Source organism: Lontra canadensis, unplaced genomic scaffold (assembly GCF_010015895.1).
Source record: "Lontra canadensis isolate GAN:19392208 unplaced genomic scaffold, GSC_riverotter_1.0 scaffold27, whole genome shotgun sequence".
NCBI lineage: Eukaryota > Metazoa > Chordata > Mammalia > Carnivora > Mustelidae > Lontra > Lontra canadensis.
Genome location: NW_022631021.1, coordinates 7,488,915 through 7,516,002, shown reverse-complemented (window position 1 = coordinate 7,516,002; position 27,088 = coordinate 7,488,915). Strand labels below are relative to the sequence as shown.

At 36.4% G+C, this 27,088-nt stretch overlaps 1 protein-coding gene across 4 annotated transcripts in view; it reads left to right on the top strand.

Moving 5' to 3' along the window:
- Positions 1–27,088, top strand: part of ADGRB3 (adhesion G protein-coupled receptor B3) — a 721,557-nt gene that overhangs the window by 364,953 nt on the left and 329,516 nt on the right. For all 4 annotated transcript variants that reach the window (XM_032864447.1, XM_032864448.1, XM_032864444.1 and 1 more), the window contains 2 exons: positions 3,535–3,603; positions 7,110–7,218. In XM_032864447.1, coding sequence (XP_032720338.1) covers positions 3,535–3,603; positions 7,110–7,218 — 178 coding nt within the window. The remainder of the gene's footprint in view (positions 1–3,534; positions 3,604–7,109; positions 7,219–27,088) is intronic.

The following is a 27,088-nucleotide window of genomic DNA, read 5'->3' as shown; positions in this document are numbered from 1 at the left end:
TACTGCACCAGTTTTCATAATACTCGCTGCAAAGAATAAGTGAGGAGTCGTGCCCCCCGACCTTTGTGTCCAGCAAACAATTGCGCAATGCCTCTCACATAGTAGTTGTCTGATAATAACAACACTGAAAACCCTCCCAGCTGAGTACATTTCTTAGGAAGGAGAGCTTTCTCCAGATAAATGATAGGCCCTGAAGTTAGTGGTGAATAAGCTCTGTGCTCCCCATACTGTCTGGAAAGGAAGAGGCTATAAAAGAGAGGAGAGACCACCCTGGGTTGTGAAAGTCTGTAACAGCCTTATGGGGCATATTTGCCTTCATGTGGCCATAAATACAAATCATGCCACCAGTCATAAAAAAGATAACAGGGAAGGAATAAAATCATAAAGCCGCCATATATCGAGCACTTACCGTGTGTCAGATTGTGTGCTAGGAATTAGCTCCAAGCTTCACTATGGCTCTGGCAGGCTGCCGTTATCTCCGGTTTCTATCGTACAGGTTAGAGAAGAGGTGCAGAGGTGGGCAACATTCGCCTAGAACCACACAGTTAATGAATGTGGGGGACATTGGAGCCAGGTCTGCCCTGTGAAGCTCAAAACAGCTTTGGCCAAGGACACTTAATTTTTCAGAACAGTCTAGGTCATAGAGATTGGGGCTGATAAAAGAAAAGGAAACAAAACAAAAACCTCTTGTCAGTTGCAGCTCAGGACCTAACCTAAGTGACCTGACCCATAAGTCACCAAAAGAGAGATCCTGCCAGAATGAGCAGAGTTCCTGAAGAACTCAAGCAAGCCGTATATCTTCATCAACTGAAGTTGCCTCAGACTTTCCTCAAAAATTCAGTCAGGTGGCCTGAGGTGTTATATGTCCCTTCTCAAAAAAAAACTGTTCAACTTGATTCTACTCTTTTCTCAGTCTTATCTTTAAGCAAATGTCGAAGTGATTTGATAGAGAGATAAGAGCAGGGTCTGCTCAAGGGAATGATGCTTGAGTTTTGTTCGAGATCCTGAGGTGTAGTGGCTGCGTGACTTCATTATTTCCTTTAAGGCTCCATTAAATACTGGCCCAGGACAAGGCATTGTGTGTACTGAGGGTACACTGAGGAATAAGAAAATCTTCCTATAAGTGCCCCCATCCCCCTCCTTGGGTTTTCAGGCTTTTTTTTTTTTTTTTAAAGATTTTATTTATTTATTTGAGAGAGAGACAGTGAGAGAGAGCATGAGTGAGGAGAAGGTGAGAGGGAGAAGCAGACTCCCCGTGGAGTTGGGAGCCCAATGCGGGACTCGATCCCAGGACTCCAGGATCATGACCTGAGCTGAAGGCAGTCGCTTAACTGACTAAGCCACCCAGGCGCCCTGGGTTTTCAGGCTTAGCTCACTGTGCCCCACATGGTCTTACGGCAGATCATTCCCTGTTCAGTCAACAGGGAGAAAGGAGAACTTTATCTGTATTTCTTTTTCACCCTGATTAATGAAGTCCGACATATTGCTTTGGAAGGTGATACAAAAACATGTCTTACACTGTTTGCCTAGTTGAAGGTATATTTTAGTAATTTGTATTTTTCATATATGCCCTTTGGCAATTTAAGAAAAAAAAATTGAACTCTGAATATATCGCTTTGGTCAAGGAATTGTGTCTGTTCCCTGACCTTCATATACAGTGCAGAGCCACTGACCCACTATCAGTAAGACCTGCTTTGTGAAATGTTTTCTCAGAAATGGATACACGTCTGCACAAATTGCTTCCCATTCTCTTGGTGTCTCTTGTTAGCGGTGGCATACCCGTGTATGAAAGCTAGTGGGGGTGAGGGTGTAAACCGCGGCTGGGGACCTCACCACCAGTAACTGGCATGGACAGGGATGAAATCTGCAATTTTTGCCTCATTAGCAGCATGTCCCCTACTGAGTTAAGCACCCGTAGGCAATTGGAGAACGCCGAAGGTTAATTCTTTCTGCCTATAGGTAGAGTTACAGCTCAATGGACTAAGCCCTTCAAATGTTATCACTCCAACCAGGAAATTTTAAGTGGAAAAAAAATGGCTGGTAGCACAAAAAGGTTAAACAAATTGAAAACAGGTCTAAAACAGACTTGCAATTTTTTCAAGAGCCGCGTAAAATATTCTGTAACTTTTACAGAGGTTATGACTTGAAACATGTTTCAACCATGTGATTACCGGGAACTATTAAAATAAATAGCACAAATAGGGCAATTAAATATAGATACTCACAGCTTCAAAGCACAAGAGAAGAGGAAGTGAAGCAGCTTTGTTTTTCTTCTAAAAACAGGTGACTTTATTTGAATTTGAATAAAGACCTTCTTTGAAAAGCTGGATAGGGAGGGAGACTGATGAGGCTAAAAAATTGCGATTATTTCCCCCCTGAAGGGGGTCTTGTCCTGAGCTGATGTATCAGTATGAGGCAGTGCTCCTGTGAAAATACATACAAGCCAAAAAGAAGAGATGGGCTCTGAGGACACAACCAAGGGACCGCTGTCTGTAGCTTAAGATAAATGTCACAGCTTCACTTTGCACTTCCTAGGTCACCTGTGACCCCAAGTCACTATTCATTTTCAACAGACACTCTGATCTTCTCCTGGCCTCTGAGTTTTGAAGACACAGGGTAGCATGGGAGAGCAGGAAGGTCTCTCTCTGGTCAAGATCCCTTGTGTGTCAAATGAGCACTAATGCAGATGATCTCAGCGGAGTCTCTGCTTGTGTATGAGAGCCCAAACACACCTGTCTGCGTGGAAAGGGAAAACCAGAAACTCATCAGGGATACTGCCAGACTAAAGTCAAGCCAATAGGTCTTCAGCAGTTAGCTCACGAGGATGATGACTAGGATTTGGCCCTTGAATAGGAACTTGCAACTGTGTCTATTCCTTCTTCCATTTTGGCTTGCTGGCAAAAGGCAGAATAAAGAATGATTATTTGAAATAGCTAGGATTTATTGAGCACTTAACCATGTGCTATATGCCAGGTACTTAGAAAATTCCATGTCATCTTTGCAAGAGGTAATAGTAAAAGTTTGAGAAAAACAGCCAGAAAGTGCAGACCCAGGATCCAAGTGAGGAAGCCTGTCACATGCCTCAGCCTTTCCCACGGCCTGTGTCTTCGCTACAATGTTTTTCAGAATAGCAGTATAACTAGCCATCATGGTTCACAATTAACTGGATAGCTTGTAATTAGACATTTAAGGGATTTGCACTACCAAAGGAAGAAAACTCATTTGCAAGGAATAATTTTATGATAGCACAACAGAATACAATACAGAGACTATAATGGAAGATATCACTGTAAGTAAACCCAAGTATTTTACCTATTATGGTGTCTTCTGAGGTGTGTATGTGAAGTTATAGAGAAATACCAGAAGTATGGTACCAAGGAAGGGCCTTCAGAGATCTTCTAGAATAGTATGTTAGGGTTATAAAGCAATATGAAAGAGTGTTTATACCCTTATCACACAGTCAATTCAAATGGATGTTTTTGAAAAGTGGATTCCTCATGTAACATTAAATCTCTTATCCAATTTAATTTGCAGAACTTCTTCCAAATAGTTAGCAACCTTCTAGATGAAGAAAACAAGGAAAAATGGGAGGATGCACAACAGGTAAGTCTGGAGCCGTTTCAAAACTTAAAACAAAATTGGTTAAGGAAAGCTTAAAAAGTACGTGGAAAATATTTTAATATTTTCTTAAAAAATAAGGAAATGTTAAAAAATATTAATAGTTTGCTGTCCCAAGAACATAAAAGGAGGCATCTAAAAGTCATCTTAGGGACACCTGGGTGGCTCAGTCATTAAGCCTCTGCCTTTGGCTCAGGTCATGATCCTAGAGTCCTGGGATTGAGCCCCACATCGGGCTCCCCACTCAGTGGGAAGCCTGCTTCTCCCTCTCCTACTCCTCCTGCTGTGTTCCCTCTCTTGCTGTCTCTCTCTGTCAAATAAATAAATAAATAAAATCTTTTAAAAAAAAAAAAGTCATCTTAGATTATATTATACTAATTTTAGAGGAAATAAGTGATCTCTTTTATCCTAACAATCAATGGACTGAATGATGTTATAAATGTGGGAAAAACTGAACAGGCTGAAGTAATTCCTCACTTTGAGGTAGCAATACATAGTAACTATATGCCTTAGCAACCAGTTTCTTTCCTGCCTACAGACTATGGGAGAAACAGCAAATCCAAAAGCATACATTACAAACCGAACTGTGGGGTAATAACAAGTAAAATCCCTTGCATTTACTACAACACTATGTATAATCTGGATCAGATATGCAGATGTGCATTTGGATTCAAAGCCAAGAGCTGTAAAAATGAGTTCTCATAAGAAAATTTAAATTCTGCTTTTCTTCTCTTTCTGCTATACAGATCAGTGTAGCATGTGGCCTTATTGGTTTGATTATTCTGCTATTTGTGCTATACTAACTATGTATGGTTAATAACACTTTCCCCCTCCAAATTACAGAAAAAGTGGGTTAGAGGTTAAGAGAGGGAGAATAAGCACGTTTTAAAAACTCTTGTGGAAATTTAATATAACCGTGTATTAAAATTCTTTAAGTTTTCTACTTGACCTTTGCTAATTCTGAGAGAACAGTGCAATCTTGGAAATAATAATATTTTCTGAGGTTCAAGTGAACCATCTATCCCTTTCTCCCCTTATAATCATGTTCTTGGCCTTCAGGAGCAAAGCATGCTCTTTTTTCCTGCTATGATAGGGGCTCTAAAAATAGTCCAGTGTGGGTCTACCTCATTATCAGGTACAAATTCTGTGCTTCTGGCCATAGGAAGAAAAAAGAGCACTCCTTAGTGTAAGACCCTGAATCTATCTTTTTCTGCTATCTTGAATTATATATTTGTCCTTGGCTTTCTTCTAGAGGAGAGCCTCTTTCACTCACTGGAAGGAAATGGTGTCCTAGAATACAGCTGCAGAGGCTAAGCACATCTTTCCAGAATGCAGGAGACTATTAATTATGGATATATTTAGAGTAAATGTATAATACCCTTTTTTAAACAAGACTGCAATTCATCGGTTGGCATTATTTACTGTGAGGTCCCAACTTGAACAAACAGCGAGTAGTATACAACTCCTCATCAATGGAAAACCCTGAATCCCTAATCCATCCCTTTACTTGTGATTTTGAGTTACCTATATTCTTGCCTTTTAAATATTTTTTCCAGTTGTGATAATCCTTAATGCCTTTTCAAAGACAACTGTTTGAATAGAAGTAAATAAAGGTAACTACTTGAAGTCAAATAACGACGACAATTCTTTTGTAGCTTTTACTGAAAAGTATTATTACAATGGCAGCCACATGGTAAATGAGTCTCCAGGTTTGTGGCACAAAGGGTGAACCCCATTTGCCACACATAGTTCATCTTAAATTCACCTGGTAATGGGGTGACCACTTGTTAGTTAACTGGCTTTACCCGAGGAGGGGGAGATAAGCTTTTTCTATCTTCATGCAGGTAGTTTGCAACTTAGAGCGAGGTACCTGCTGAAGGTTAACGCTCCTCCCCTCCCATAGAAACTGAGAGGTAGAGACCCTGTCTTCCTTGTTATCACCTCTGTCTCTCTCTGAAAGACATCCCTACGTCTTCCCTATAAGAGTCTATTTAGCTTTTTAAAAAGATTTACATACATTTCAAAGACACAGAGAAAGAACTTAACAATTATTATTTTTCAAAAGTAAATGCTTTAAGAAAAAGGATGAAGGATATGGAGCTGGGAGAGGGAGTCTCTCATTTTCAGCAGGCAGAATTAAGACTCCTATTTTTAATTTGTATTTACCCTTACACAACACATACTCATATACACCTCACAGAAACAGCAGAAAAAATACAGTAGTAGCAGAAAGCTTGGAGCTGATGGAAATTTCATGCAGATTTTTGGAAGGATAATGACAATGAATTCTCAGAATTTATATTTAATAATTGGAAATAGATAAGAAATAACATTTCTCCCCAGATTTTCCCCAAATTAAAAAAAAAAAGTACAAGTATCCATGCTACACATTTCTAAGTGTAATAGCCACTATTCATGTCTTCAAATATATGTACCTATATGATGCATTCTCGGTGTCTGAATTTTAGTAGGGCGCAGCCACAACCTCCTATAAACATTACACACTCCACCTGCAGTTCGCCCTGCCCAGCATGGCTCCCTTTTACTCCAGTCCCCTTCCACCTCTGACTGTATACTTCTCTGCTAATCAGACTATCTTTTCCCCTTCTGCACCAGCCTTTGTAAAGACAAAGCCACCAGAATTCTAATCCACTTCATTTTTTCATGGCTCCAAGGGAGCAGTCATGCTGAATGGCTAAAAGAAATGACCCTAACTTCAAAAGACTTTCTGCTCTAATGTCATTCTCTGATACAGGCTGCCTGTATAAGCATTACGGATGATACAGAATAACATTCATATGACCTTCTAAATGACCTTCACTTCTCACACCCTGGGCCAGAATCAGGGTGTCTTTGAGCAAAGACTCCTCCATTGGCAGCATGTAAGGCGGCGTGGTGTTGGGTTTGCTATGTGCACGTACCTGTGAAGCACCCACACTACAGCTATTGTCATGATCCTGAAATTATTGCCAACATTGTTATTCATTCAATAGCTATTACAGTTGTAGAAGTAAATGTTTCTCCCAAGGTACAAACGTTAGTTTGCAGCAACCTTACTAGTTTGTCAATATTCTCGTGATGGCAATAATAATTGCTTTTTTCTTTCAGTGGCCATCATATAGATGCTAAGTAAAAAATGTGAAAAGCCCCCAAATGTCAGTGTTTGTTCTATGCTATATTTAAGTGGGGAAAGGATCCCGTCGAAAGTAAAGATGGGCAGTTTCTAAGGATACAATCTATTAGATATTTTCAGTTTTCTTAGGTTTATGGAGGATTAATGACTACATCATATCACCTTCAAAGTTCTTGCTGTGTGGCACCTGGTATCATTCTCAACTAGTGATTCAAAAATACAACTGTTGCCAGTTGCAGAAATTCCTTCAAATAAATCAGAGTTCATTTGTGACCTCATTATGTAGTTTTTGTTATTCCAGTTATATATTCTATTATGTAGACTTTTTATTCCTTCCAATCTTTGCTTCTTTTTGTAGATTTATCCTGGCTCAATAGAGTTAATGCAGGTGATTGAAGATTTTATACACATTGTTGGAATGGGGATGATGGCCTTTCAGAATTCATACTTAATGACTGGAAATGTAGGTAAGAAATAGGATTTTTTGCCCCAAATCTTACTGAAATTAAAAAAAAATTGCAGGTATCTGTGCCATATATTTCTAAGTGTCATATCCATTGCTCATATCTTCAGGTGTATGTAAGTAATGTATTGTGGATACTTACTGTCTGATTTTTAGATAGGCCCAACCACATATACGTTATACACACACCCGCGCACACACACAGAGACACACACATTTGTATGGATTCCTAGAGTGTTTATCTTGTCTGTATTTGCACATGTACATGTAAAAGGGCATATATACTACTTTTTCCATTTGCCAAACAAATGTTCATTGGTGTCTGACCTAATGTTGAAAATATATAATATATATTCTTGAGTGTTTTGTTTTTTTTTTTTAATGAGTCTTCATAATCTTCCATACATTGTTCATGAGGATGCCAAGTTACTTTTTTTGTAGGTATCCCAGGGATGTGCTGAATCAGCACAGGCTGTAGCATGTTTTGGGAGACCTTCCAAGGTCATGGTGCTCTTGCTGCTGCGTTAGTTTTCCTGAGCGACTCCCAGGCACAATGACTCTCTCCCACCCCTCTGTAGTGAATTCTGTATTGCCAGAGTGCATCAGTAATAATCAATAATTAATAATTGTCTCTAATGGAGAGGAATTACACAGAGGAGCAAAACCTACACACACCTTTCAGCACCACAATTACACTGAGCCAACAACAGTAATGTTAACCAAATGGCAGATTTTTACTCTTTGTAGTAAAAAACATGGTGAGAGTATAGAAATAGTCTTTCAAATATTAGATGCACTGAGCTGATATAGGTTTGCAGTTTTTTCATTTCTTTAGAAGTTTCCTCTCATAATGTTTCTGTGATTCAGATTTTCTGTCATTTTTCACTGCTTTAGTAGTCTTCACCTAAAGACCACTGAACTATAGATAATGTTTTTAAATACACATAGCTTGCCTCAGATTCTTATTCATGACATGTTTAAGCTTTAATTTCTGGATCAGGAAGATTTTGGAGTGATTAAGTGGGGGAGTTCAACTAGTACAGAACACATAAACATATATTTTATATATATGTATGTATACATATATATTATAGCTTTTAATCATTCACTTCACACTTGGTTTCTTCTGAAGATATTTTAGTCCTATAGGGACTCATGAGATCATAAGATATATTCCATCAGGATGACCTCAAATAGTAAAGGATAATAACTAATTGCTGGTAATATTTTTCAATTGAGGAGGGCCTACGCAATACAGTCCTTAAATGGGGACATCTCTATGCCAATATACCATCATCATGCAGCATGAGACCTTTCAGTTAGATTTATGTTTTTATCCACTTTCTGAGTCAGTTTGAGGGCCCAGACTTTCCCTCTGAGTGGGTGTTTAGCAGCTTGTGCTGGTTCAGGAATGGAGTAAACTGTCTCTTACTCTAAACATTGAGGGATGAGAAGGAAAGGGAACCAAAAATAGTATCTTTGTTGAAGACTAAATTCAGAAATCAGAGAAAATCCAAATTAAATGTGCATTCCAAAAGTGGTTAGGCAAAGAGAGGAAAGATCAACTCTGTAGGAAAAGGGATAGTATGTTGGGCTATGAGTTATCTAGTACAGGGAAGGAAAAACCTAGAGAGATTCTGGGGATGCTGGTCATTGAAGCTGGAACCACTCTCTAAAGCGCTTTATGACTTCTGTGGTGAGGAGGACCCACGAAGGTTGCTGGGCCAGATGAGTCCGTTCACAAATTTCCAAGAAAAATTAAGGGGGAAACACACAGAGGTATTGCTTCTTTAATTCTTTTTTGTAAATGTTAACATCTAATTCTAAAAGTCATTGCCAATTAAAAGTATCAGATTGGGGAGGGGCACCAGGGTGGTGCAGTCGGTTGAGCATCCAAAAACTGGCTTTTGTTCAGGTCATGATCTTGGGATCGTGAGATTGAACCCCACATCTGGCTCCATGTTCAGTGCAGAGTCTGCTCAAGGCTCTTCTCCATCTCCCTCTGCCCCTCTCCCCTCCTTTGTGTGTGCTTTCTCTCTCTCTCTCTCTCAAATAAATAAATAATGAAAAAAATCTTTAAAAGAAAGTATCAAATTAATACATGGCCTTTATTCAGTTTAGCAAAAAAGCTGTAAAAAAAGGAATGCCAATCTCAGAGTCTAGTAAACTTTAATTTGGACTTAAGCACACTGTTTGAATAACAGTATATGAAATCCTCTACTGCCTAGTATAATTTACTACATAAATTCTGTAAATTATGAACATTTATTACTCTTTACCTTCCTTTTGACTTGCCAAAATTATGTATTTGAAAACTTTGTGTATTTTTTGCATGAAGATTCTATTTTCTAGGTTTGCCTACTTCCTTTATCATTGCTGAACTTTAAGACATGTATTAAATACAGTAACTCAAAGCATTTTAGTACTGCAGATAAAGCCAATATTGTCCTATACTGTCTTCAGTCTTGCATAAGGACAGTGTGATTTGGTCTTCTGATCATTTATGTGTAGCTAATTATGTTTTTTAAAAAGGTTATATTCTGTGAATAAATATCCCAAATATTATTATACAATGCTATTATACAAAGAGGTCTTATTTATTGTTGATTTCCTTCCAATACTTACCCAGAGACTGACTTTTCATTTCATGACTAGACGAAGGTTATTCTCAATAACATGTTGGACTTTTCCAAAGTATGTCCATATATTAGTTAGGTTCTCCAGAGAAACAGAACCAGTAAGACATTAAGTCGATAAATAGGAAGAGATTTATTTGGGGGATATTGGCTCATGCAATTATGGGGGCTGAGAAGACCCATCATCCATTGTCTGCAAACCAGAAGCCAGGAAAGCTGATAATGTAGTTCCATTCCAAACCTGAAGGACCCTAGAACCAGGAGCACCAATGTCTGTAGGCAGGAGATAGATACCCCAGCTCAAGGAGAGAGCAAATCCACCCTCTGCCATTTTGTTCTTTTCAGCTCTCAGGTGATGCCCACCCGCATCATTGTTGGTGATCTTTCCTTGGTCTGTGATTCAATATTGATCTCCAGTAACATCCTTATAGACACACCCTGAAATAACGTTTTACCAGTTATCTGCACATTCCTTAGCCCAGCCAAGTTGATACATATAATTAACCATCACAATACATTAGTATCAAATTGTATAATACAAATAATAATTACTAACTATTCATATTCTTCATGTTATTCAATTTGGGGCTAGCATATGTAAAACATCCTTATATAGTTTTGTCTGATATTTCTGAAGTTTTTGGACAAGGACAGACACAGAGGATAATTTACAGTAGCAAATTATGCAATGTGAGAGTTGTCACTTGTCTTACATCCTAAGTACAAATTTTAATTACCCAACATTAAGCTTATTATCCTGAATACACACTCACACACACACATGCTGATTTGTGCACACATTTAAACACACATGTACATACAGCTAATGAATAATAAATAGATACTAGGTAACAAAGAAAGGATGCTTATTCTTTATGGTCATTTTCTACAGAGTGTGTTGGATTAAGACTATTTAAAGAACCAAAAGAGATCATCATGTCTCTTGAAGAGATTGGTTTCTTTCCCATAAGGCCTAGATGTATTGCCACCTTACTTTTCTGGGATATAGGTAAGCTCCTGAAGAAAGACAGAGTTGAATAGCCAAAAATAAATATCATAAAGACCATAGAGTGTAGTAAGAAGGTCTCAGAACCTTGCTGATAGTCTGCTTTATTTCAACTTTAAATATTGTTTCAGCATTTCAGTATTATATTTGTTATACATGTGTTTCTAACAACACTATCTCTGCTTCCAACTCATTCTATCTAAATCAGGAACCAGAAAACAGAAATGCTGAAGCAATAAGGACAAAGCTATACTGAAAGACTGTAGCAGATTATGGAGCCCCTGCTGTAGGAACAACCAGTTCTAAGACTTAGAATGACACTTAATGTCTAAAATCATGGCCTCTATTCATCAAGATAAAAGTGTCTATAATCTAATTAAGATGGCAAGAAAATGAATGACATATCTTAGAAAGATTTTCTTCAGAATTAGTTGAAATGAAGTTTTAAAGTTTATTTTTTTCTGAAAAGTGTCCCTACCTGCATCAGCTTCTAATAAATGAAATGCTATTTTATGCTAAAAACCTATGAACATTTTGGTATAAATGCATTCATGTTCATTTTTGGAGGGGGCAGGTCCGAAACTTTGATCAGTTTCTCAAAAGACTTATGCTTTTAAGAAAGTTCATACAAAGCTTGAAAAATTATTCTATGAACAAAGATATTAAACAAGCTAAAAATTGTAAAATATATTGGGCATTCATAAAATAATTGGGCTTAAAACAGAATACTTATTTTTCATATTCATGTATGAATATGACATTCAAAATAGAGATATGATAATTATAATAAATGAAAATTAATGAGCACTTACTAAAGACTAAGCACATAAATAGCTTATATAGTTGCTGAATAGATGAATGAACATGAAGAATTGTTACGGTACAGAGAGATTCCAATTTGTAATATGTCTCAGTTTATTGCAAAATTGTATTCTAAATGTTATAAATATGCTGCATAAGTAAGTGGTTTTTGTTTTAGTAAAAGATATGAATTTGTTTATTTTTTTAAAATATTATTGTTATCAATTAGGTCATTTAATATAATTTTTATTTATTTAATATAAGTTAAAGTTGTTTTTCTTCAACAAAAACATTCTTTGAAGAGTTGTTTAAACTTACTTTCTGTTCTTTCTCTGTAAGCATTTTATCTGCAGTCCCTTGCAGCCCTGTGTTTCCCACATCACATCCCTGAAACTCCTCTCGGAAAAGCTTTCTGGAAACTCCTCCCATATTTTAGCCTTCATGTTCCCTGTGTTTTGCTAACCACTATCTCTTTCTTGAAACTGCTCATTCTTTTACGATTTTTATATTTATTACAGTATAAACTAGAATCAAAGAATAGCAATTAGACTTATGATTCAAAAATGATAAGATTTTTGGAGGCAGTAACATAAAGCAAAGAAGGTGAAGCACTGAAAGCAAAAAAAAGTACATTGTTTCTGGCCCAGCATTTTGTGTTCCAAGGCAGACTAGAATGTGTGAGATCTTCCATGATTAGAGCCATATGGCTCTAGTGGATTTCCATTATTCTAAAAATTTGTCTAACCCTTTAGCAAAGTGTTTGATAATTTTTATTATGCTTTTAGCCATCAATTTTCCACAATAACTTCAAGTAGCCTTTATATTTACTTTATGAATAGATTGTTCTTTAGAAGTTAATTGTTTTGGGCTTAGAACTTGAATTGTATTCATCAAACTGAGTTCAAGGAAGATAGTAATGTGTTACATGTTGCTAGCCCACTGACTCTGTTCAATTAAAATCAAAAGAAAATTATCTCTTACTATAATCAAAACCTTTAATTAGTCATTAGAATAAATGACTCATCTTCTGGCTTACAAGGGGATTGCAGCCTCATTTAGGACATAAAAGAATTACATTAATAAATAAAATACACTTTGGTATGTGTCATATAAAAAAAATGTAGAGATTCCTTACAAGAGATGTTGTTCTGTATTAAGGATCTACAGAACTTATCGAAGAAGGAAGCATTTAGTGTAGATTTTGAAGGATGACTGGATTGTTGACAGTTCAACATGAGAATGAATGGGAAGGAGATGGTTACATTCCAGAACAGTCTTTTAACAGAAACAGTATAGAGTTTCAAAGTTGAGATTGTGCTTAGCAGATAAGTGGTTTATTTTGATAAAAATACATATGTACAGAAGTAAAGAAAAATGAAATAAAATTGGAGAAGCGTGGTGAGACATGGTGTAAGATGGTTCTGAATTCTGAAGACAATAGGGAGCTACCAAAGCTTGACCTGATGAGAGCTGTGCTTGGTAAGAGATTATGTTAGAGCAGAAATAGAATTTTCTTTTTGAGAAAGACTTTAAATGTGGAAACTGGAAGGCCTTTTACAATCCATGAGGGAATTAGGAAGACTTGAGTTAGTGGTAGTAGGAATAGAAACCAAATCATAGTTATGAATTTAAGGTCTGAGGCAGAAATGATAATATTTCATAGCTTAAGGTGTTGGAAAAAATGTGATTATATTTATTCAACAAACATCTGAGAGGGTTTTTCACATATTAATGTTTAGATGTAAGTGTAACACTCAAATGAAAGAATGAAATGTGGTCTTGGGCTTTAGTAGGGAAGTCAAATTTATCATATATATGTGATAATCAACTGCATATAAATGATAGTTGAAGCCATCAAAGATTGTTTTTCAACTATCAGAACAGTAATAAGAAAGAAATGGTGTAAGATGTCGCCCTTATTAAAAACAAAGAACTTATAAATACATGTGGTGATAGAGGTTAACTAGATTTATTGCCATGGTCATTTCACGATATATAAATACCAAATTATTATGTTATGTACCTGAAAATAATATAATGCTTTGTGTCAATTAAATATCAATTAAATTTTCTGTTATATATGGCTATGGAGAGATCTCCAGGTACAGTAATAAACCAGATTAAGAAATATATTTTGTGGGAAGCCTGGGTGGCTCAGTTGGTTAAGCAGCTGCCTTCGGCTCAGGTCATGATCCCAGGGTCCTGGGATTGAATCCCACATCGGGCTCCTTGCTCGTCAGGGAGCCTGCTTCTCCCTCTGCCTCTGCCTGCCATTCTGTCTGCCTGTGCTCGCTCTCTCTCCCTCTGTCTCTCTGACAAATAAATAAATAAAATCTTAAAAAAAAAAAAGAAATATATTTTGTGTTCAAATAAAACGTAGGTGTTATTCTAGATGAAGGTTTATATAAGTTATAGAATAAAAATTAATGTTGAGGGGGAAAAAAAATCCCCATAAAGATATAGCAGTTGTCAGAGTAAGAATAGTCAGAGGTAGTAGGCATAAAGAATCCCGAAACAGGGCAGAATAAAATCAATGACATGTAATTACTGGGAGAGAAAGAATATTTCAAAATGAATACTGTAGCTAATATCTATTGCTAATGAAGATCAGAGTTATTAAGACTTATGTGAAATCCTTGGTGATTGCTGATGATATAACTTAAAAAGTTCTCCGGGAAAAGTTCAGACACGATGAACAGGATCTAAATTTCTGAACTCTTTATCTGCTTTCCACAGATTACCCCCTTGTCATTTTGATACAATTATCTCCAAGGATTTAGTTGGCATAGATGAATGTTGATACACCCACTAACTACTGTGTCACAACTGTTCTTTAGGAAATATTCTAAGTTGACAGTATCAGATAAAAAGGGAATATTTTTTAGACTAATACTATCTCAAAATACAGAATGTTGTAATTATAAGCTGTAAAGGAATTTCAAAAGTTGTCCCTCTATTGGGTATCTGGGTGGCTCTGTGAGTTAAAGCCTCTGCCTTCAGCTCAGGTCATGATCCCAGGGTCCTGGGATCGAGCCCCACATCAGGCTCTCTGCTCAGTGGGGATCCTGCCTTCCCCCTCGCTCTCTGCCTGCCTCTCTGCCTACCTGTGATCTGTGTCTGTCAAATAAATAAATAAAATTAAAAAGAAAAAAAAAAGTTGTCCCTGTGTATAAACCTTAAGAGATATGATTCTGGAAAGTATAGTTTCAGTTCTTCCCCAGTAATCCAATAAAGCTAGTGTCTTGAAAACATTAAAGTTAAGACATTTTTCTTTGCCAAGCTAAATATCACCATCTATTCTTGGTTTAGAAATACAAAATACTGGGCTCTTCAGAATGAACATTCATACTTGATATTTTCTGAAATTGAATCCAAATTCAATCTGAAGAATGGCATAATACAATTCTGACATCTCTTTTCTCTCCACAATGCTGTCTCAACATCACATCTATATTATTTCTTTGACTCACTAATAAATGTAATCATTTCTGTCATAGAATATCCTGTTCTTCAATTGAGAAACCAACCTTCATTCTGATGATATAATTATAAAATAAAGTGGCTTCTCTTTTCTAGGCTTATTTTCCTTTTGGTCACTGCTTTGTTTTGTGGTTTATATGTCTCTGTCACTTGTTTAACTTTCCTTAAAAATCAAATACTTGTAGTCAGATGACACCAAGCCTGAGGAATACACAATTCACTGTCTTTTTTTTTGCTTATCTGTAGCACCTGATGTTGGTTGAGTCTGCTAGACTTGAGTCTGAAAGTGTCAGATTCTACCTCCTCTTTCTGGCTCTCTACTGCTCTTTCCTGCTAGACACGTGAAACTACTGCGGTGTCTTTATGTAGATCACAGAGGAAAACTAAAAATACCTGTTTTTTTTTTTATTCTTTTTTTTTTTTCCAGTGGTACTCCCTTGAGAAGATAAGTAGTTCAAACATAGTTTTAAACTATGATTTGGAATGGAATGCAGCACTATGAATTCTTTGATTGCTTTTCATTTAATAGATATTATCTCATAATATTTCCTATGATCTTCTTATTCCAGAACACTGGAAGGGGGTGGAAGTGCTGGGGAGATTACTGACAAAGGCTGTATCCAAACCCTCTAGTGGTAAGCAAGACATACGACTCAGGGGCCCTCTTCCATCCAACTGAGAACTCTATTTTAGGTGCTTCCAAGTATCATTATAATAGATTGACAATGGTCTATGGCTTTAAGAGGCCTTAGACATTTATTCAATAAAAATGTGCCATGTTCTGTTCTACGTTCTGAGAATTTCTCAGGGAACAAATTAGACAACATTCTTGCTCTCATGGAACTTATGCTTTGTTTTAAAAAAGATTTTTATTTATTTATTTGACAGACAGAGATCAAAAGTAGGCAAAGAGGCAGGCAGGATAGGGGGCTGTGGGCAGCAGGCTCCCTGCCGAGCAGAGAGCCCTATGCGGGGCTCGATCCCAGGACACTGAGATCATGACGTGAGCTGAAGCCAGAGGCTTTAACCCACTGAGCCACCCAGGTGCCCTGGAACTTATGTTTTATAGCAGAGACAGATGTCAAACAAGTACCATCTAACATGTCCAGTGGTTATAAGTGATATGAAAAGAAATAAAGCAATCCACCATCATAAGGGGATAGAGAATGAAAATAAAAAGAGTCATTTTAGACTGGATAGTCATGGAAGACTTCTAATCAAAGTAGTGATATTTCAATATAGACCTGAGTGCCTTGATAGCATGAGGCACAGTTATATGTGGGGACAGAATATTTCAAGCAGAAGAAACAATAAGTAAAAGGTCGTGAGGCATCCATTGCCTGATCTTCTCGAGGCACTAAAGGAGGGGGTGGTAAAGAGGCTGAAGTTAGTCCTGGGGAGAAATGAAACCAGAAAGGGAGGGGGGAGCCAGCCTGTGGAAGGCTTATGACTGTAGGTCTGAATGAGATGCAAAACCATTGAAAAATGTGGGTAGAAACATGACCTAATCTTATGTATGTCCTAAAAGAACCATTCTGAGTGTGGAGTGAAAACAGGCCGTAGTGAGGTAGGACTGGCTATACAGAGATAGCCAACCGACCCAGGTTGGGTATTTACTGCATTGTATTATTGTATCCAGATGAGACAGCTCACTGGTTTAGACCATGTGCCAATGGAAAGAGTGAGAAGAAGTCAGATCCTGGAGACTAAATTTTAAAGCTTGATCTTACAGAGCTTACTAGTGGTTAGAAACAGGATGTGAAAAAAAGATAGGGCTCGAGAAAATGTCTCCAGTACACTTCCAAGAACTCAACTACAAAAATAAGACAGATTTATGTCTAAATCTGTATCCTATAAAGTCAAAAACTTATTTTGGCAAACATTTAAATGTCTCTAAAGCTTAGAATCCAAAGCAAGCTTGTCTTAGTTTATTTATTTTTTCTTTTCTTATTCTTTTAAAAATTTTTATTAAGATGTAGTCGACATATAAATTGTATTAGTTTTAGGTGTACAACATAATGATTTGGTATTTGCGTATATTGGGAAATGATAACATGATAAGTTGAGTTAACATTCATCACTACACTTAGTTACAATTTTCTTTTTCTTACAATGAGAATTTTTAAGATCTTCTCCATTATGGTGCGCCTGGGTGGCCCAGTTGGTTGAGAGTCTGAGTCCTGAATTCAGCTCAGTTCATGATCTCAGGTTCATGGGATGGAGCCAGGCTCTGTGCTGAATGTGGAGCCTGCTTGAGATTCTCTCTCTCTCTCTTCCTCTGTTTCACCCATTCCTCTCCCCGACTTGCAATCTTGTTCTCTCATAAATAAATAAATAAATTAATTAATTATGTTTTAAAAGATCTCTCTTAGCAACTTTTATCTTTTTAAGGATTTATTTATTTATTTGAAAGAGAGAAAGAAAGAGAGAGAGCAAGAGGGAGGAGCAGAGGGAGAGAAGCAGACTCCCCACTGAGCAAAGAGCCCAATGTGGAGCTTAATCCCAAGATCCTGGGATCATGACTTGAGCCGAAGGCAGCCGCTTAATGACTGTACCACCCAGGTGCCCCTCTTAGCAACTTTTAAATATATAATACAGTAATGTTAACTATAGTCACCATGCTGTTTATGTTTTATATATTCTTGTTTCTGAGTCCAGCAGACATCCTTCCTGCAGTATAAGAAATTTTATACTGTGAAGGCATTAGCCTTCTGTCATCATTCTACCATCTGAATCCCTGGAAAAAAGCTAGAATGAAATTGTTCCTTAAAATGACTTCTTAAAGTTATAACTCAGATTGAGCTGCTGGTTAACAAGTGAAATAAATTCTACTTTCTCCATCATTTTAGTGTGTCTCCTATTTATAAAGTCATGGAAGCTCAAGAATGGAGAAATATTTAGGGGTCAACCAAGTCCAGCCATAATTGGTCAGCTCTAAACCATTTTGTGGTGTTTTGTTTTGTTTTGTTTTGTTTTTAATAAAAATGTGTCTTTAATTAAAAGAAAATACATTAAAGTATCTAAGTTGGAAATGTCTCTGCAAAAACACATTTATGTCTCTAGCTTAAAAAGTGTTATTTGTAGTAGTGGTAGTATCATAATTACAACCTGAACCTTAAGCAGAAAATATAGATCATATTATAGTGTTTCAAATAATCAGTAGGCCTGTGTTCTTCTAGAAGGTAACTGGAGTGAAAATAGTTACATAATATTTTTAAGCTTATCTAATCTGTTTTATACAGTCTATTCAAGGACACAATTTTTCATGTAGTCATTAAATAATGATTCTTGTCCCTAAAAAACTCAAACTAGAACACATTGTTAATAGCCATTATTTCTCATTTCAAATAACCCAGATGCCCTAAACTTCTCCTCCACTATTCCTGTATTATGCCAATTCCTAGCTCTCATTCAAACTATTTCTCTCCTATAAATTTCTCATTTGGTCTCCAGATTTTTAAAAGCTTTTGCTTCTTATCCTATCTTAAATACAGTTACGAGAGAGTAGAGTCTACATTTTGCTACTTTAGAAGGCCTTTTTTCCTACTTCTTTACAGATACAATATTTGAGTGTATATTTTAGTAAGAATTTCCTAGTGTCACAAAGGGGCTATTATTCCAAGGAACTCTTTTCAGAGGTACCATTTGAGTACAATGTATAGGAAAATGTCTTTGCTTTTTCTTTTGTCACTTAGGCTTTCAAAAATATATTTGGTAAGGTATCCCTTATATTAATTATACAGCATTTCCCAAATTAACACTTTCACAAATATTCATGATCTTATTTACTCCTAACAACCTTGCTGCCACGGTGTTAAGGGCACCCACACAATTTGTCCTACATCAATGCTTCCCATTCAGAATCAATGCATCTTTATCCCTTTGCATCTTAGTAATTGAAAGTTAAAGATTTGTTTCATTATCTTGTTCAGCCAACCACACTCTAACCTACTTCTGTTATATAAAGAACTTCACTGTGGTTTTATTATGACTCTGGGGAAATCTTACTCATGTAGTCTGTATTTTTAGGTCAAGGTAAAATGACTTCTGACCTTTATTTTCTTTTGTAGTGATATTTTTCATATATATCTACTTTATTAGGAATCTCAAAATTGTTTTCTGGCCAGTTACACATTTTTTTAAAGAATACCTGATTACCTTTAATAAACCTTTTATAACATTTCCTAGCCAGTGAAAATTTTGTGAACTTGTTACTCATTCAGTCTTCATTCTTTCAGCTAACTGTTTAGTGGAGAATGTCTAGATAAAGTCCAAATCTTGGGCTCTAAAACCCATTATTTCTTTTGGATTTTATATTTGCTGGGAAAATGCTCATGGTCTGAGGAAAACTAATGAGGTCACACAAATTTCAGTTGGGAATGTACACCATTGAACGCATAGTAATTCTCAGCAAAACCGGGACATGAGTAGGAAAAGCAAAAGAGACATTGACTTCTCCCCTCACTATCAATGCCTGTGAGAAAGAGTTCACAGCCTAAAGAATGAAATGCATGTAACACAGATGGTGAAGATACATGCTTTAGTGGTACATCTTGAACACAGCTTGTGAAAGTTGTCCTGAATGGAAAAACACAGTTTCAAAACTTCAGGTGAGAATATAGACAGAATTCATGGACACTGACACATAATTCAAAAACCATTTTGGGCTTGAGTTTTCTTAATTACTCTCTATAAAGAACATAGATTTTTTTTTTTAAGATTTTATTTATTTATTTTGAGAGAGCGAGAGAACGCAGGAAGGAGAGGGAGAGAGAATCCTAAGCAAAGTCGACACTGCAGAGGGCTCAGTCTCACAGTTCTGAGGTCAGGACCTGGGCCAAAATCAAGAGCGGAACACCTAACCTACACTTAACTTACACTTAACTGACTGAGCCACCCAGGACCCAGAGCGAAAGAACATGAGTTTTTGCAAAGAATTTGCTCATGGCTTCTGTGACCTATGGAAGCTCTGGAGAGGAATTTTGCATAAAGGGACAGTGCTTTCCCTCTGTTCAAGAGATTCAGAAGGGTGGGGCACCTGGGTGGCTCAGTGGGTTAAGCCTCTGCCTTTGGCTCAGGTCATGATCTCAGGGTCCTGGGATCGAGCCCCACATGGGGCTCTCTGATCAGCAGGGAGCCTGCTTGCCCCTTCTATCTGCCTGCCTCTCTGCCTACTTGTGATCTCTCTCTCTCTCTCTCTCTCTCTGTCAAATAAATAAAATAAAATCTTAAAAAAAAAAAAAGGAGAAGGGGAAGAGGACTCCAACTAGGGGAAGACTTTTAGAGATGGGAATAACATTAAGAGCTAGTGACTCCCTAGATCCCTAAAAACATTGTATCTAAAGCATGTTGGAATGATAGCTCTTCCCAGTGTGCCTACATTCTCCTGTTAGAGGTTAATTCCTTCAGGATCTGGTAGACACTTACAGACCAGAATAGAAACAAAATCTAAAGCCAACCAAAAACAAAATTTGACTGTTATAATACCTCTGATCTCTATTGGTTTATATAAGCTTTTGAAATTACTAAAATTAGCATTCTGCAAGCCTTCTTTTCAGTGAATTAGAAGGAAGTTGCTGTGAGTTTGTATGAATACGAAAACAATTCCATTCTAACTCTCTATGGCAATAATTGCTTTTCTCTATGGCTATAGTGGTCAGCCTCTGTAACAATAACCAGTGAAGAGAAAAGAGACTCTGATTTTAATTTTTTTTCTATTTTTATAGCTTCAGCTTTTCAAAAGTCTTATTTTATTTGGTTATTCCAAGAATTCTATGCTAAATTATTCCTCTTCTCCATTGCTTCTTTTGCTAAATTCCAAATAAATAAGTTCTCATCTGAATTTGACAACTGAAAAATATGACTCAGATTAAAGACTGGTGCTCTTTATGTCAGTGCTAACAGGGATGCCATTTAGTATCTAGGAAAACACGCTGACTTTGGAGCTAGATTTGGCTGCAAAACTTGATTATACCACAACAAGTTGACCTTCTGCAAGTTATTTCATTTCTAAATCCCTCAGTTGGCTCCTTTCTAAATTATAGATAATAATATCTTCCCTAAAGTGTTATTATAAAGATTAAATATAATATCTATTTAGCACCTGGCGTGTACTAGGCTCTTGGTAATTGGTAGTGGATAAATATAGGGTCAAATATGGGCTCTGCTCCTGATTGGATGTGCGGTCATGCAACTCAGTCACAGGTAGCCACAGTCCCTTCCTCAAGGGAACTGCTAAAGTTCTTACCTAAATTTAATACCCTGAGTTTCTGTTTGTTTTTTCTAATTGCAATGGTATGCTTACTGTTTATTTTACAAAGCAGACCAGGATCTCAGACTCCTAGACAGATAATATAATTAAATCTAGAAAACTATTTGTGCTTTGTCTATTTTAAAATGAGTTTGTTACCAGTTGTCGTTTGTAGCATAATGACTCTGTAGGCCCCCAAACATTCCAATAGTATTTACATTTTTCTATCGTCAGGAGCTACTCTTCTCTTTCTTGTTTTTATTAGTCATTAGTCAGATCCTCATTCTCTGAATGATTAACACAGAGGATCTTTTCTGATTTAATTTCATAATTTCCTCTCCTTAACATCTAATACATCCCCTGTAGTCTACCCAGCTATATCAATTATCCCTATAGATGCATCAAATAATTCTATAGCATAACTGTAACCTCTGAATTCATAAGTGAATTAGCCTCTTTTGTCTTTAAATAATGTCTTCTAAACAGTCAAAAATATTTTTCTGCTTTATGCTACCTACTTACATTTTTCATAAGAAGAGTTTTAACGTTAGGAATATAATTACTCTTATGTGGCTAGTTTAACGTATTTTCTTTAATCCAATCTTCTGTTTTAGTTTGTGACATATGAATATGAGAGAGTGGGTGTGAGTGAGTATGGTTGTGTATGTTCTAAAATATTTATTAGTGCATTTCTGATACCATGAAATGCAGTTGTTTCCGATACTATGAAAATTTATACTCTGGAGTCTCCTGAGTGGCTCAGTCATTAAACATCTGCCCCGGGCTCAGGTTGTGATCCCGGGGTCCTGGGATTGAGCCCCACATCGGGCTCCCTGCTCATCAAGAAACCTGTTTCTTCGGCTCCCACTCCCCCCGCTTGTGCTCTCTCTCTCGCTGTGTCTCTCTCTGTCAAATAAATAAATAAAATCTTAAAAAAAATAAAAAAATAAAAAATAAAATTTATACTCTGGGTTTAGGGGAAAAATAGTGTTTTTGTTTTTGTTTTGTCTTATTTTTAAGTTATGTCAAAATGTGAAGATGCTTTTTAAGAAAAGTTAAGTTGAATTAAATATCCAATAATAAGCTTTAAAGCCTATATAACTTTATATACTAGAAAATATTTTATTCAAGTCTTAGCTGATAACTACAAGATAGAATGTTGTAATTGTAGGAACTAAATAGTTCATAAGGGAATGATTTATATTGGATAATAGGTTATATACCCATCTATATTCTGAAATAAGGCTCTAAAATGCAATAGGAATATAGAGGGATATAATTGAGAATAAGACACTGAAACATTTTCTTTGCCACTAAAAATGTTTTAATAATGATCTTCAATACCCATTTGGGCTACTTTATTACATTTTGGAATATGAACCTTCCTCTTTTCGAAGAATCTGTCTTGTTATTTAGGAACATTAATTCCTGTTTCCCTTTTTTCTAAGTAGTCTCCTTTTACTTCACCCAAACTCATTACCCAATTATCTTTAACTTTCCCTCTTTCCTTTTTTAAACAATTTTTCCTAAAATATAATAATATTCTTACTAAAGAGGGTAACCTCTACCATCTTTAAAATTTATTCTAAAAGTCTTTTATTTATTCTAAAAAATTAATTCTAAAAATAATATTTAAAAAATATCCTGGCATATTAGAAATATGGAATATTTACATTTTAAATATTAATTTCTTAACAGAAAAGTAAATACATTAATATAATTTAGACAATATAGGTGAAAGAAAACTGTAATTTATTGGTATGCCTTTTTAAACTACATATAAATTCTAATGAAATAGAGTATTCAATTTAATCGCAGAGTGTGTGTTTTTATGTGTTTGTGTATGCATGTGTGTGGAGAGGTAAGTTTCTTGGGATTTTTTGTTTTTTGTTTGTTTGTTTTTTTGGTTTGAAGATCCAAAGATCAAAAACATTTTCTGGCCTTGATGAGGAAGGAGTGAGGTTCACAGATACAGAGCTCATGTTACCTTTTTCCACCAGTCATTCTTTAGTTTGTTTATATTCTGACTGTGAACTCATGAATCATTACTATAATTCCATGAGGACTAGAATGTTTTTGCAACATAAGGATCCAAAACTAGTCTGCAAAATGGGATTAATTGTATTTGGTTCAGAGTGTTGTGGAGCCAAGTGAGGTAACACACTATTGCTGGTATCTAACTGCTCAGTAGATGGTCTCTTGTTACTGCTATTTGTTCCTGCTTTTTCTTCAAAAAATTACATTAGGTTAGGCACACATGTCTAACTTCTGTTCTCCCTATTTTGAAAAAGGCATAAGGTCAATGGTTTCTTTTTGGTAAGGTGAAGTGGCTAAATTTCTCTCTCTGTCTCTCTCTTTTTTTGAGGGGGGGGTTATTTATTTACTTGAGAAAGAGAGAGAGTGCACTTGTGAGCATGCACAAGTTGGTGGAGGGACAGAGGGAGAAGGAGAGAATCTCAAGAAGATTCCCTTCTGACCACAGAGCCCCACAGGGGGCTCAGTCTCATGACCCTGAGATCATGACCTGAACTGAAACCAAGAGTCAGACAATCAACTGACTGAGCTACCGAGGTGCCCCAGAAGTGGCTGAATATCTATGAACAGCTTGAAATCACCTCTTTGTTCTTATTTACATTTCTTAGAGTCATGTGCTTAACCTTGTCCAGTCCCCTTTTCCCAGTTAAAATTAGTCTTCATTTCTTCTTTCATTATACTAAATCAATAGTTATTAAGTGACTGCCAAGTACCAATCATCTTCTGGACACAAAAAGATGAGCCCAATATGCCTGGTCTTTGTCCTTATGGAGGTTACATTCCGGTGGGGGAAGATATTAAGTTTTTAAATATGAAACTTATTAGATGAATGAATGAATATATAATTTGTGTTATTGTATAAGGGAAAATAGAAGAAAAAACAACTTTTAAAACCAAAATGGATGTAGATAAATAAATAAATTCATAGACATATTTAAATTGTGGTAAATGACATAAGAGAGACTAACCAAGATTTCTCGCTTAGGTATGGGGTCAGTGGTTGCTCGGTGCTAGAAAGTTCTTCTTGGCATTCAAGTTAAGACCTCAAAAGAATTCAAGCTAAGACTTGAATAATAATTAACCAATGGAGGGGTTGATATGAAATGAAAGAACATGTATGACTGGACAGCAGTTGTAAATGGAAAAAGTCATGAGCTAACATTGAGAGGAAATCAGGTCATGGAGACCCCCAGAAGAATTTTGTATCTTATACAAGTGTAACAGGAACTCATTGGGGAGTAACATGATTCAACTCTGCTTCAAAAATCCTCTCACTGTAGTGTGGAAAGTGTGTAGGAAAGGCACAAGAATGGAAGCAATAAATATAGTGAGTTTTTATTTAAAGATTTGATGGAAGATTGTGTAGCAGTCAAAACAGAGATTTAAAAAAAACAACTTTAAGGTGTGTTTTGGAAGAGAAATAGCAAGCGCAGTGATGAATGAGATTCATGATATGGACATGTCAAAGGTAACTTCCTGTTCTCTGTCTTGGGGGAAGGTTGGATGGAAGTACACTTGATAGATATGAGGAAGACTATATACGGAAACCATATTTAGATGAAGGGCAAGTAGAAATCAAGAATTAAGCTTCAGATATGCTACATTTAAGATTCCTAAAGACAATCATTTGAACAGTTCAGTAGACAGGTTTGGAGTTCAGAAGAAACATTCTTATGACCCATTCTGCTCATACTTAAGATATTTGTCTGAAACAGATGTCTTACTAGATTGTAATCTTTTTCTATGTAAGGACTTTTTCTTTTTTAATTTTCCACCATCTTTTACACAATGCAGAGAATGGTTGAGATAAAAGATAAAAGGGAATTGACATAGATTATGTCTAACTATGTGTAGGGAATGAACTTCAGCATAATCCTCATAAAAGACTATGGAATTTTACATGTATACACACACACACACACACACACACACACACACATAACGAGCAATTAAATAACTTGCCAAAGATCATGAAATAGTTGGAAAACTAAGTCTTTTAGTTTCAAGGGCCCAAAGTTACCACATTAAACCCCAGTTTTCTCTTTTGAGTCTTTGGTAAACTTCATTCATTAAAAGAAAAGAAAAAAGAAAAGAAAAGAAAAGAAAAAAGAAAAGAAATATGGGGGGAGTTGTGTTAGACCTACTGTATGTTAGGATCCTATCATATGGTGGTAAATATGGAAAATACTTTTCCTTTGAGAGTTTATGGTCTAGTATAGGAAACATATGATAAAAACACATGGAGTACATAAGCTAGACGATGTTCAACTGTGAATAGGGTCATAAAGAAAATAAACAGGGTGATATAATAGAGAGGAATGATGGGGGGCTGGGTGGATTTCTTTAGATAGGGCAGTTAAAACAGATCCAAGTTAGCAGAGACTCAAAGATAAGAATAGAAAATACTGTTTTAGTTAGAAAGGGAAAGTCCTGTGGTGGAAAAGAAAAGACCTGTACAACTTGATCTGGGTCAGTAAACAAGTAACTATGTATAATGTGACCACAGAGAGAGGCAGAAGCCAAGCCATGCAAAGCCTTGTAGGCCATTGTGTAAGATTTGGATTTTATTCTAAGAGCACTGGCAAGCTATTGAATTATTTCAAGTAAGGGAACAACATGATCTGATTTTTTTTTTTTTTTTAAGATAACTCTAGTTTCTGAGAGAAGACTCTCAAAGAAAAAGAGTGGAATCAAGAAAGCCAGTTAGGCAACTCTTGAGTTAGCTCAGTTTGTAGATTCTGGTAGAGGGTAATGGAATGGAGATAGAAATACTGGGATTTATGACACGTTCTAGAAATAATATTGAGAGGATGTGTTGATGGATGAGTCATAGGAGGTAAAGGAAAACTAGAAGTAAAGATGGCCTTCAGGTTTTTGGTGTGAACGTTTGAATAGACAGTGGCACCTTCTATTAAGGTGGGTGACACTGGGCAAGAAAGTGCTTTAGTGTTGGGAAATCAAGAGTTCTGCCCAATAAACATTTGTGGAATTAAAAAAACAAAACACACAACACTCGTCACACAAGACATTTTTATTACATGATTAAACACCACATTTCCTTGCATGATCATTCATTTATGAGTTGTCTGTGGTTGCTTTCATATCACACCAGCAAAACTGGGTAATTGCTAGCCCACAAAGCTGAAAGTTTTACTTTTGGGCCTTTTGTAGAAAAAGTTTGCCAACCTGTGCAAGAGAGCATGGCCTGAAACTAATCTTAGAGTATGGTTTCAAACCAAATCAATGGCTTTTCTTCATAATCCTTATAAAACCTTTGACTCCCCTTAAAGATACTTTCTCCTTATTAACATGCAGCTTTCCATTCCTAAGTTAGTTCACTATTTCAGTCTTCTTCTCTCTCTCCATTTATTTTTGGTGTCTTTCTCTTTACCCCCTTAAAGTGAGGCTTTCCCAAACTACATTTCTTAGCCTTTTTTTTCCTGTCATCTCCTTAATATCTGCACAGCTCACCATCTCACTTCTTACAGATTATTGCACAAATGCCAGCTAACCAAAGAAGCTTTCCTTCCTTACTAAAATTTCCCAACCCCACTCATTATTTCCTAATCACATCCGTTATATTCTATCTAGTTGTATTTGTTCCTTGTCTGTCTCCCCCAGAGATACCACACGAGTCCCATGAGAGCAAAAACTTTAACTTTTTTGT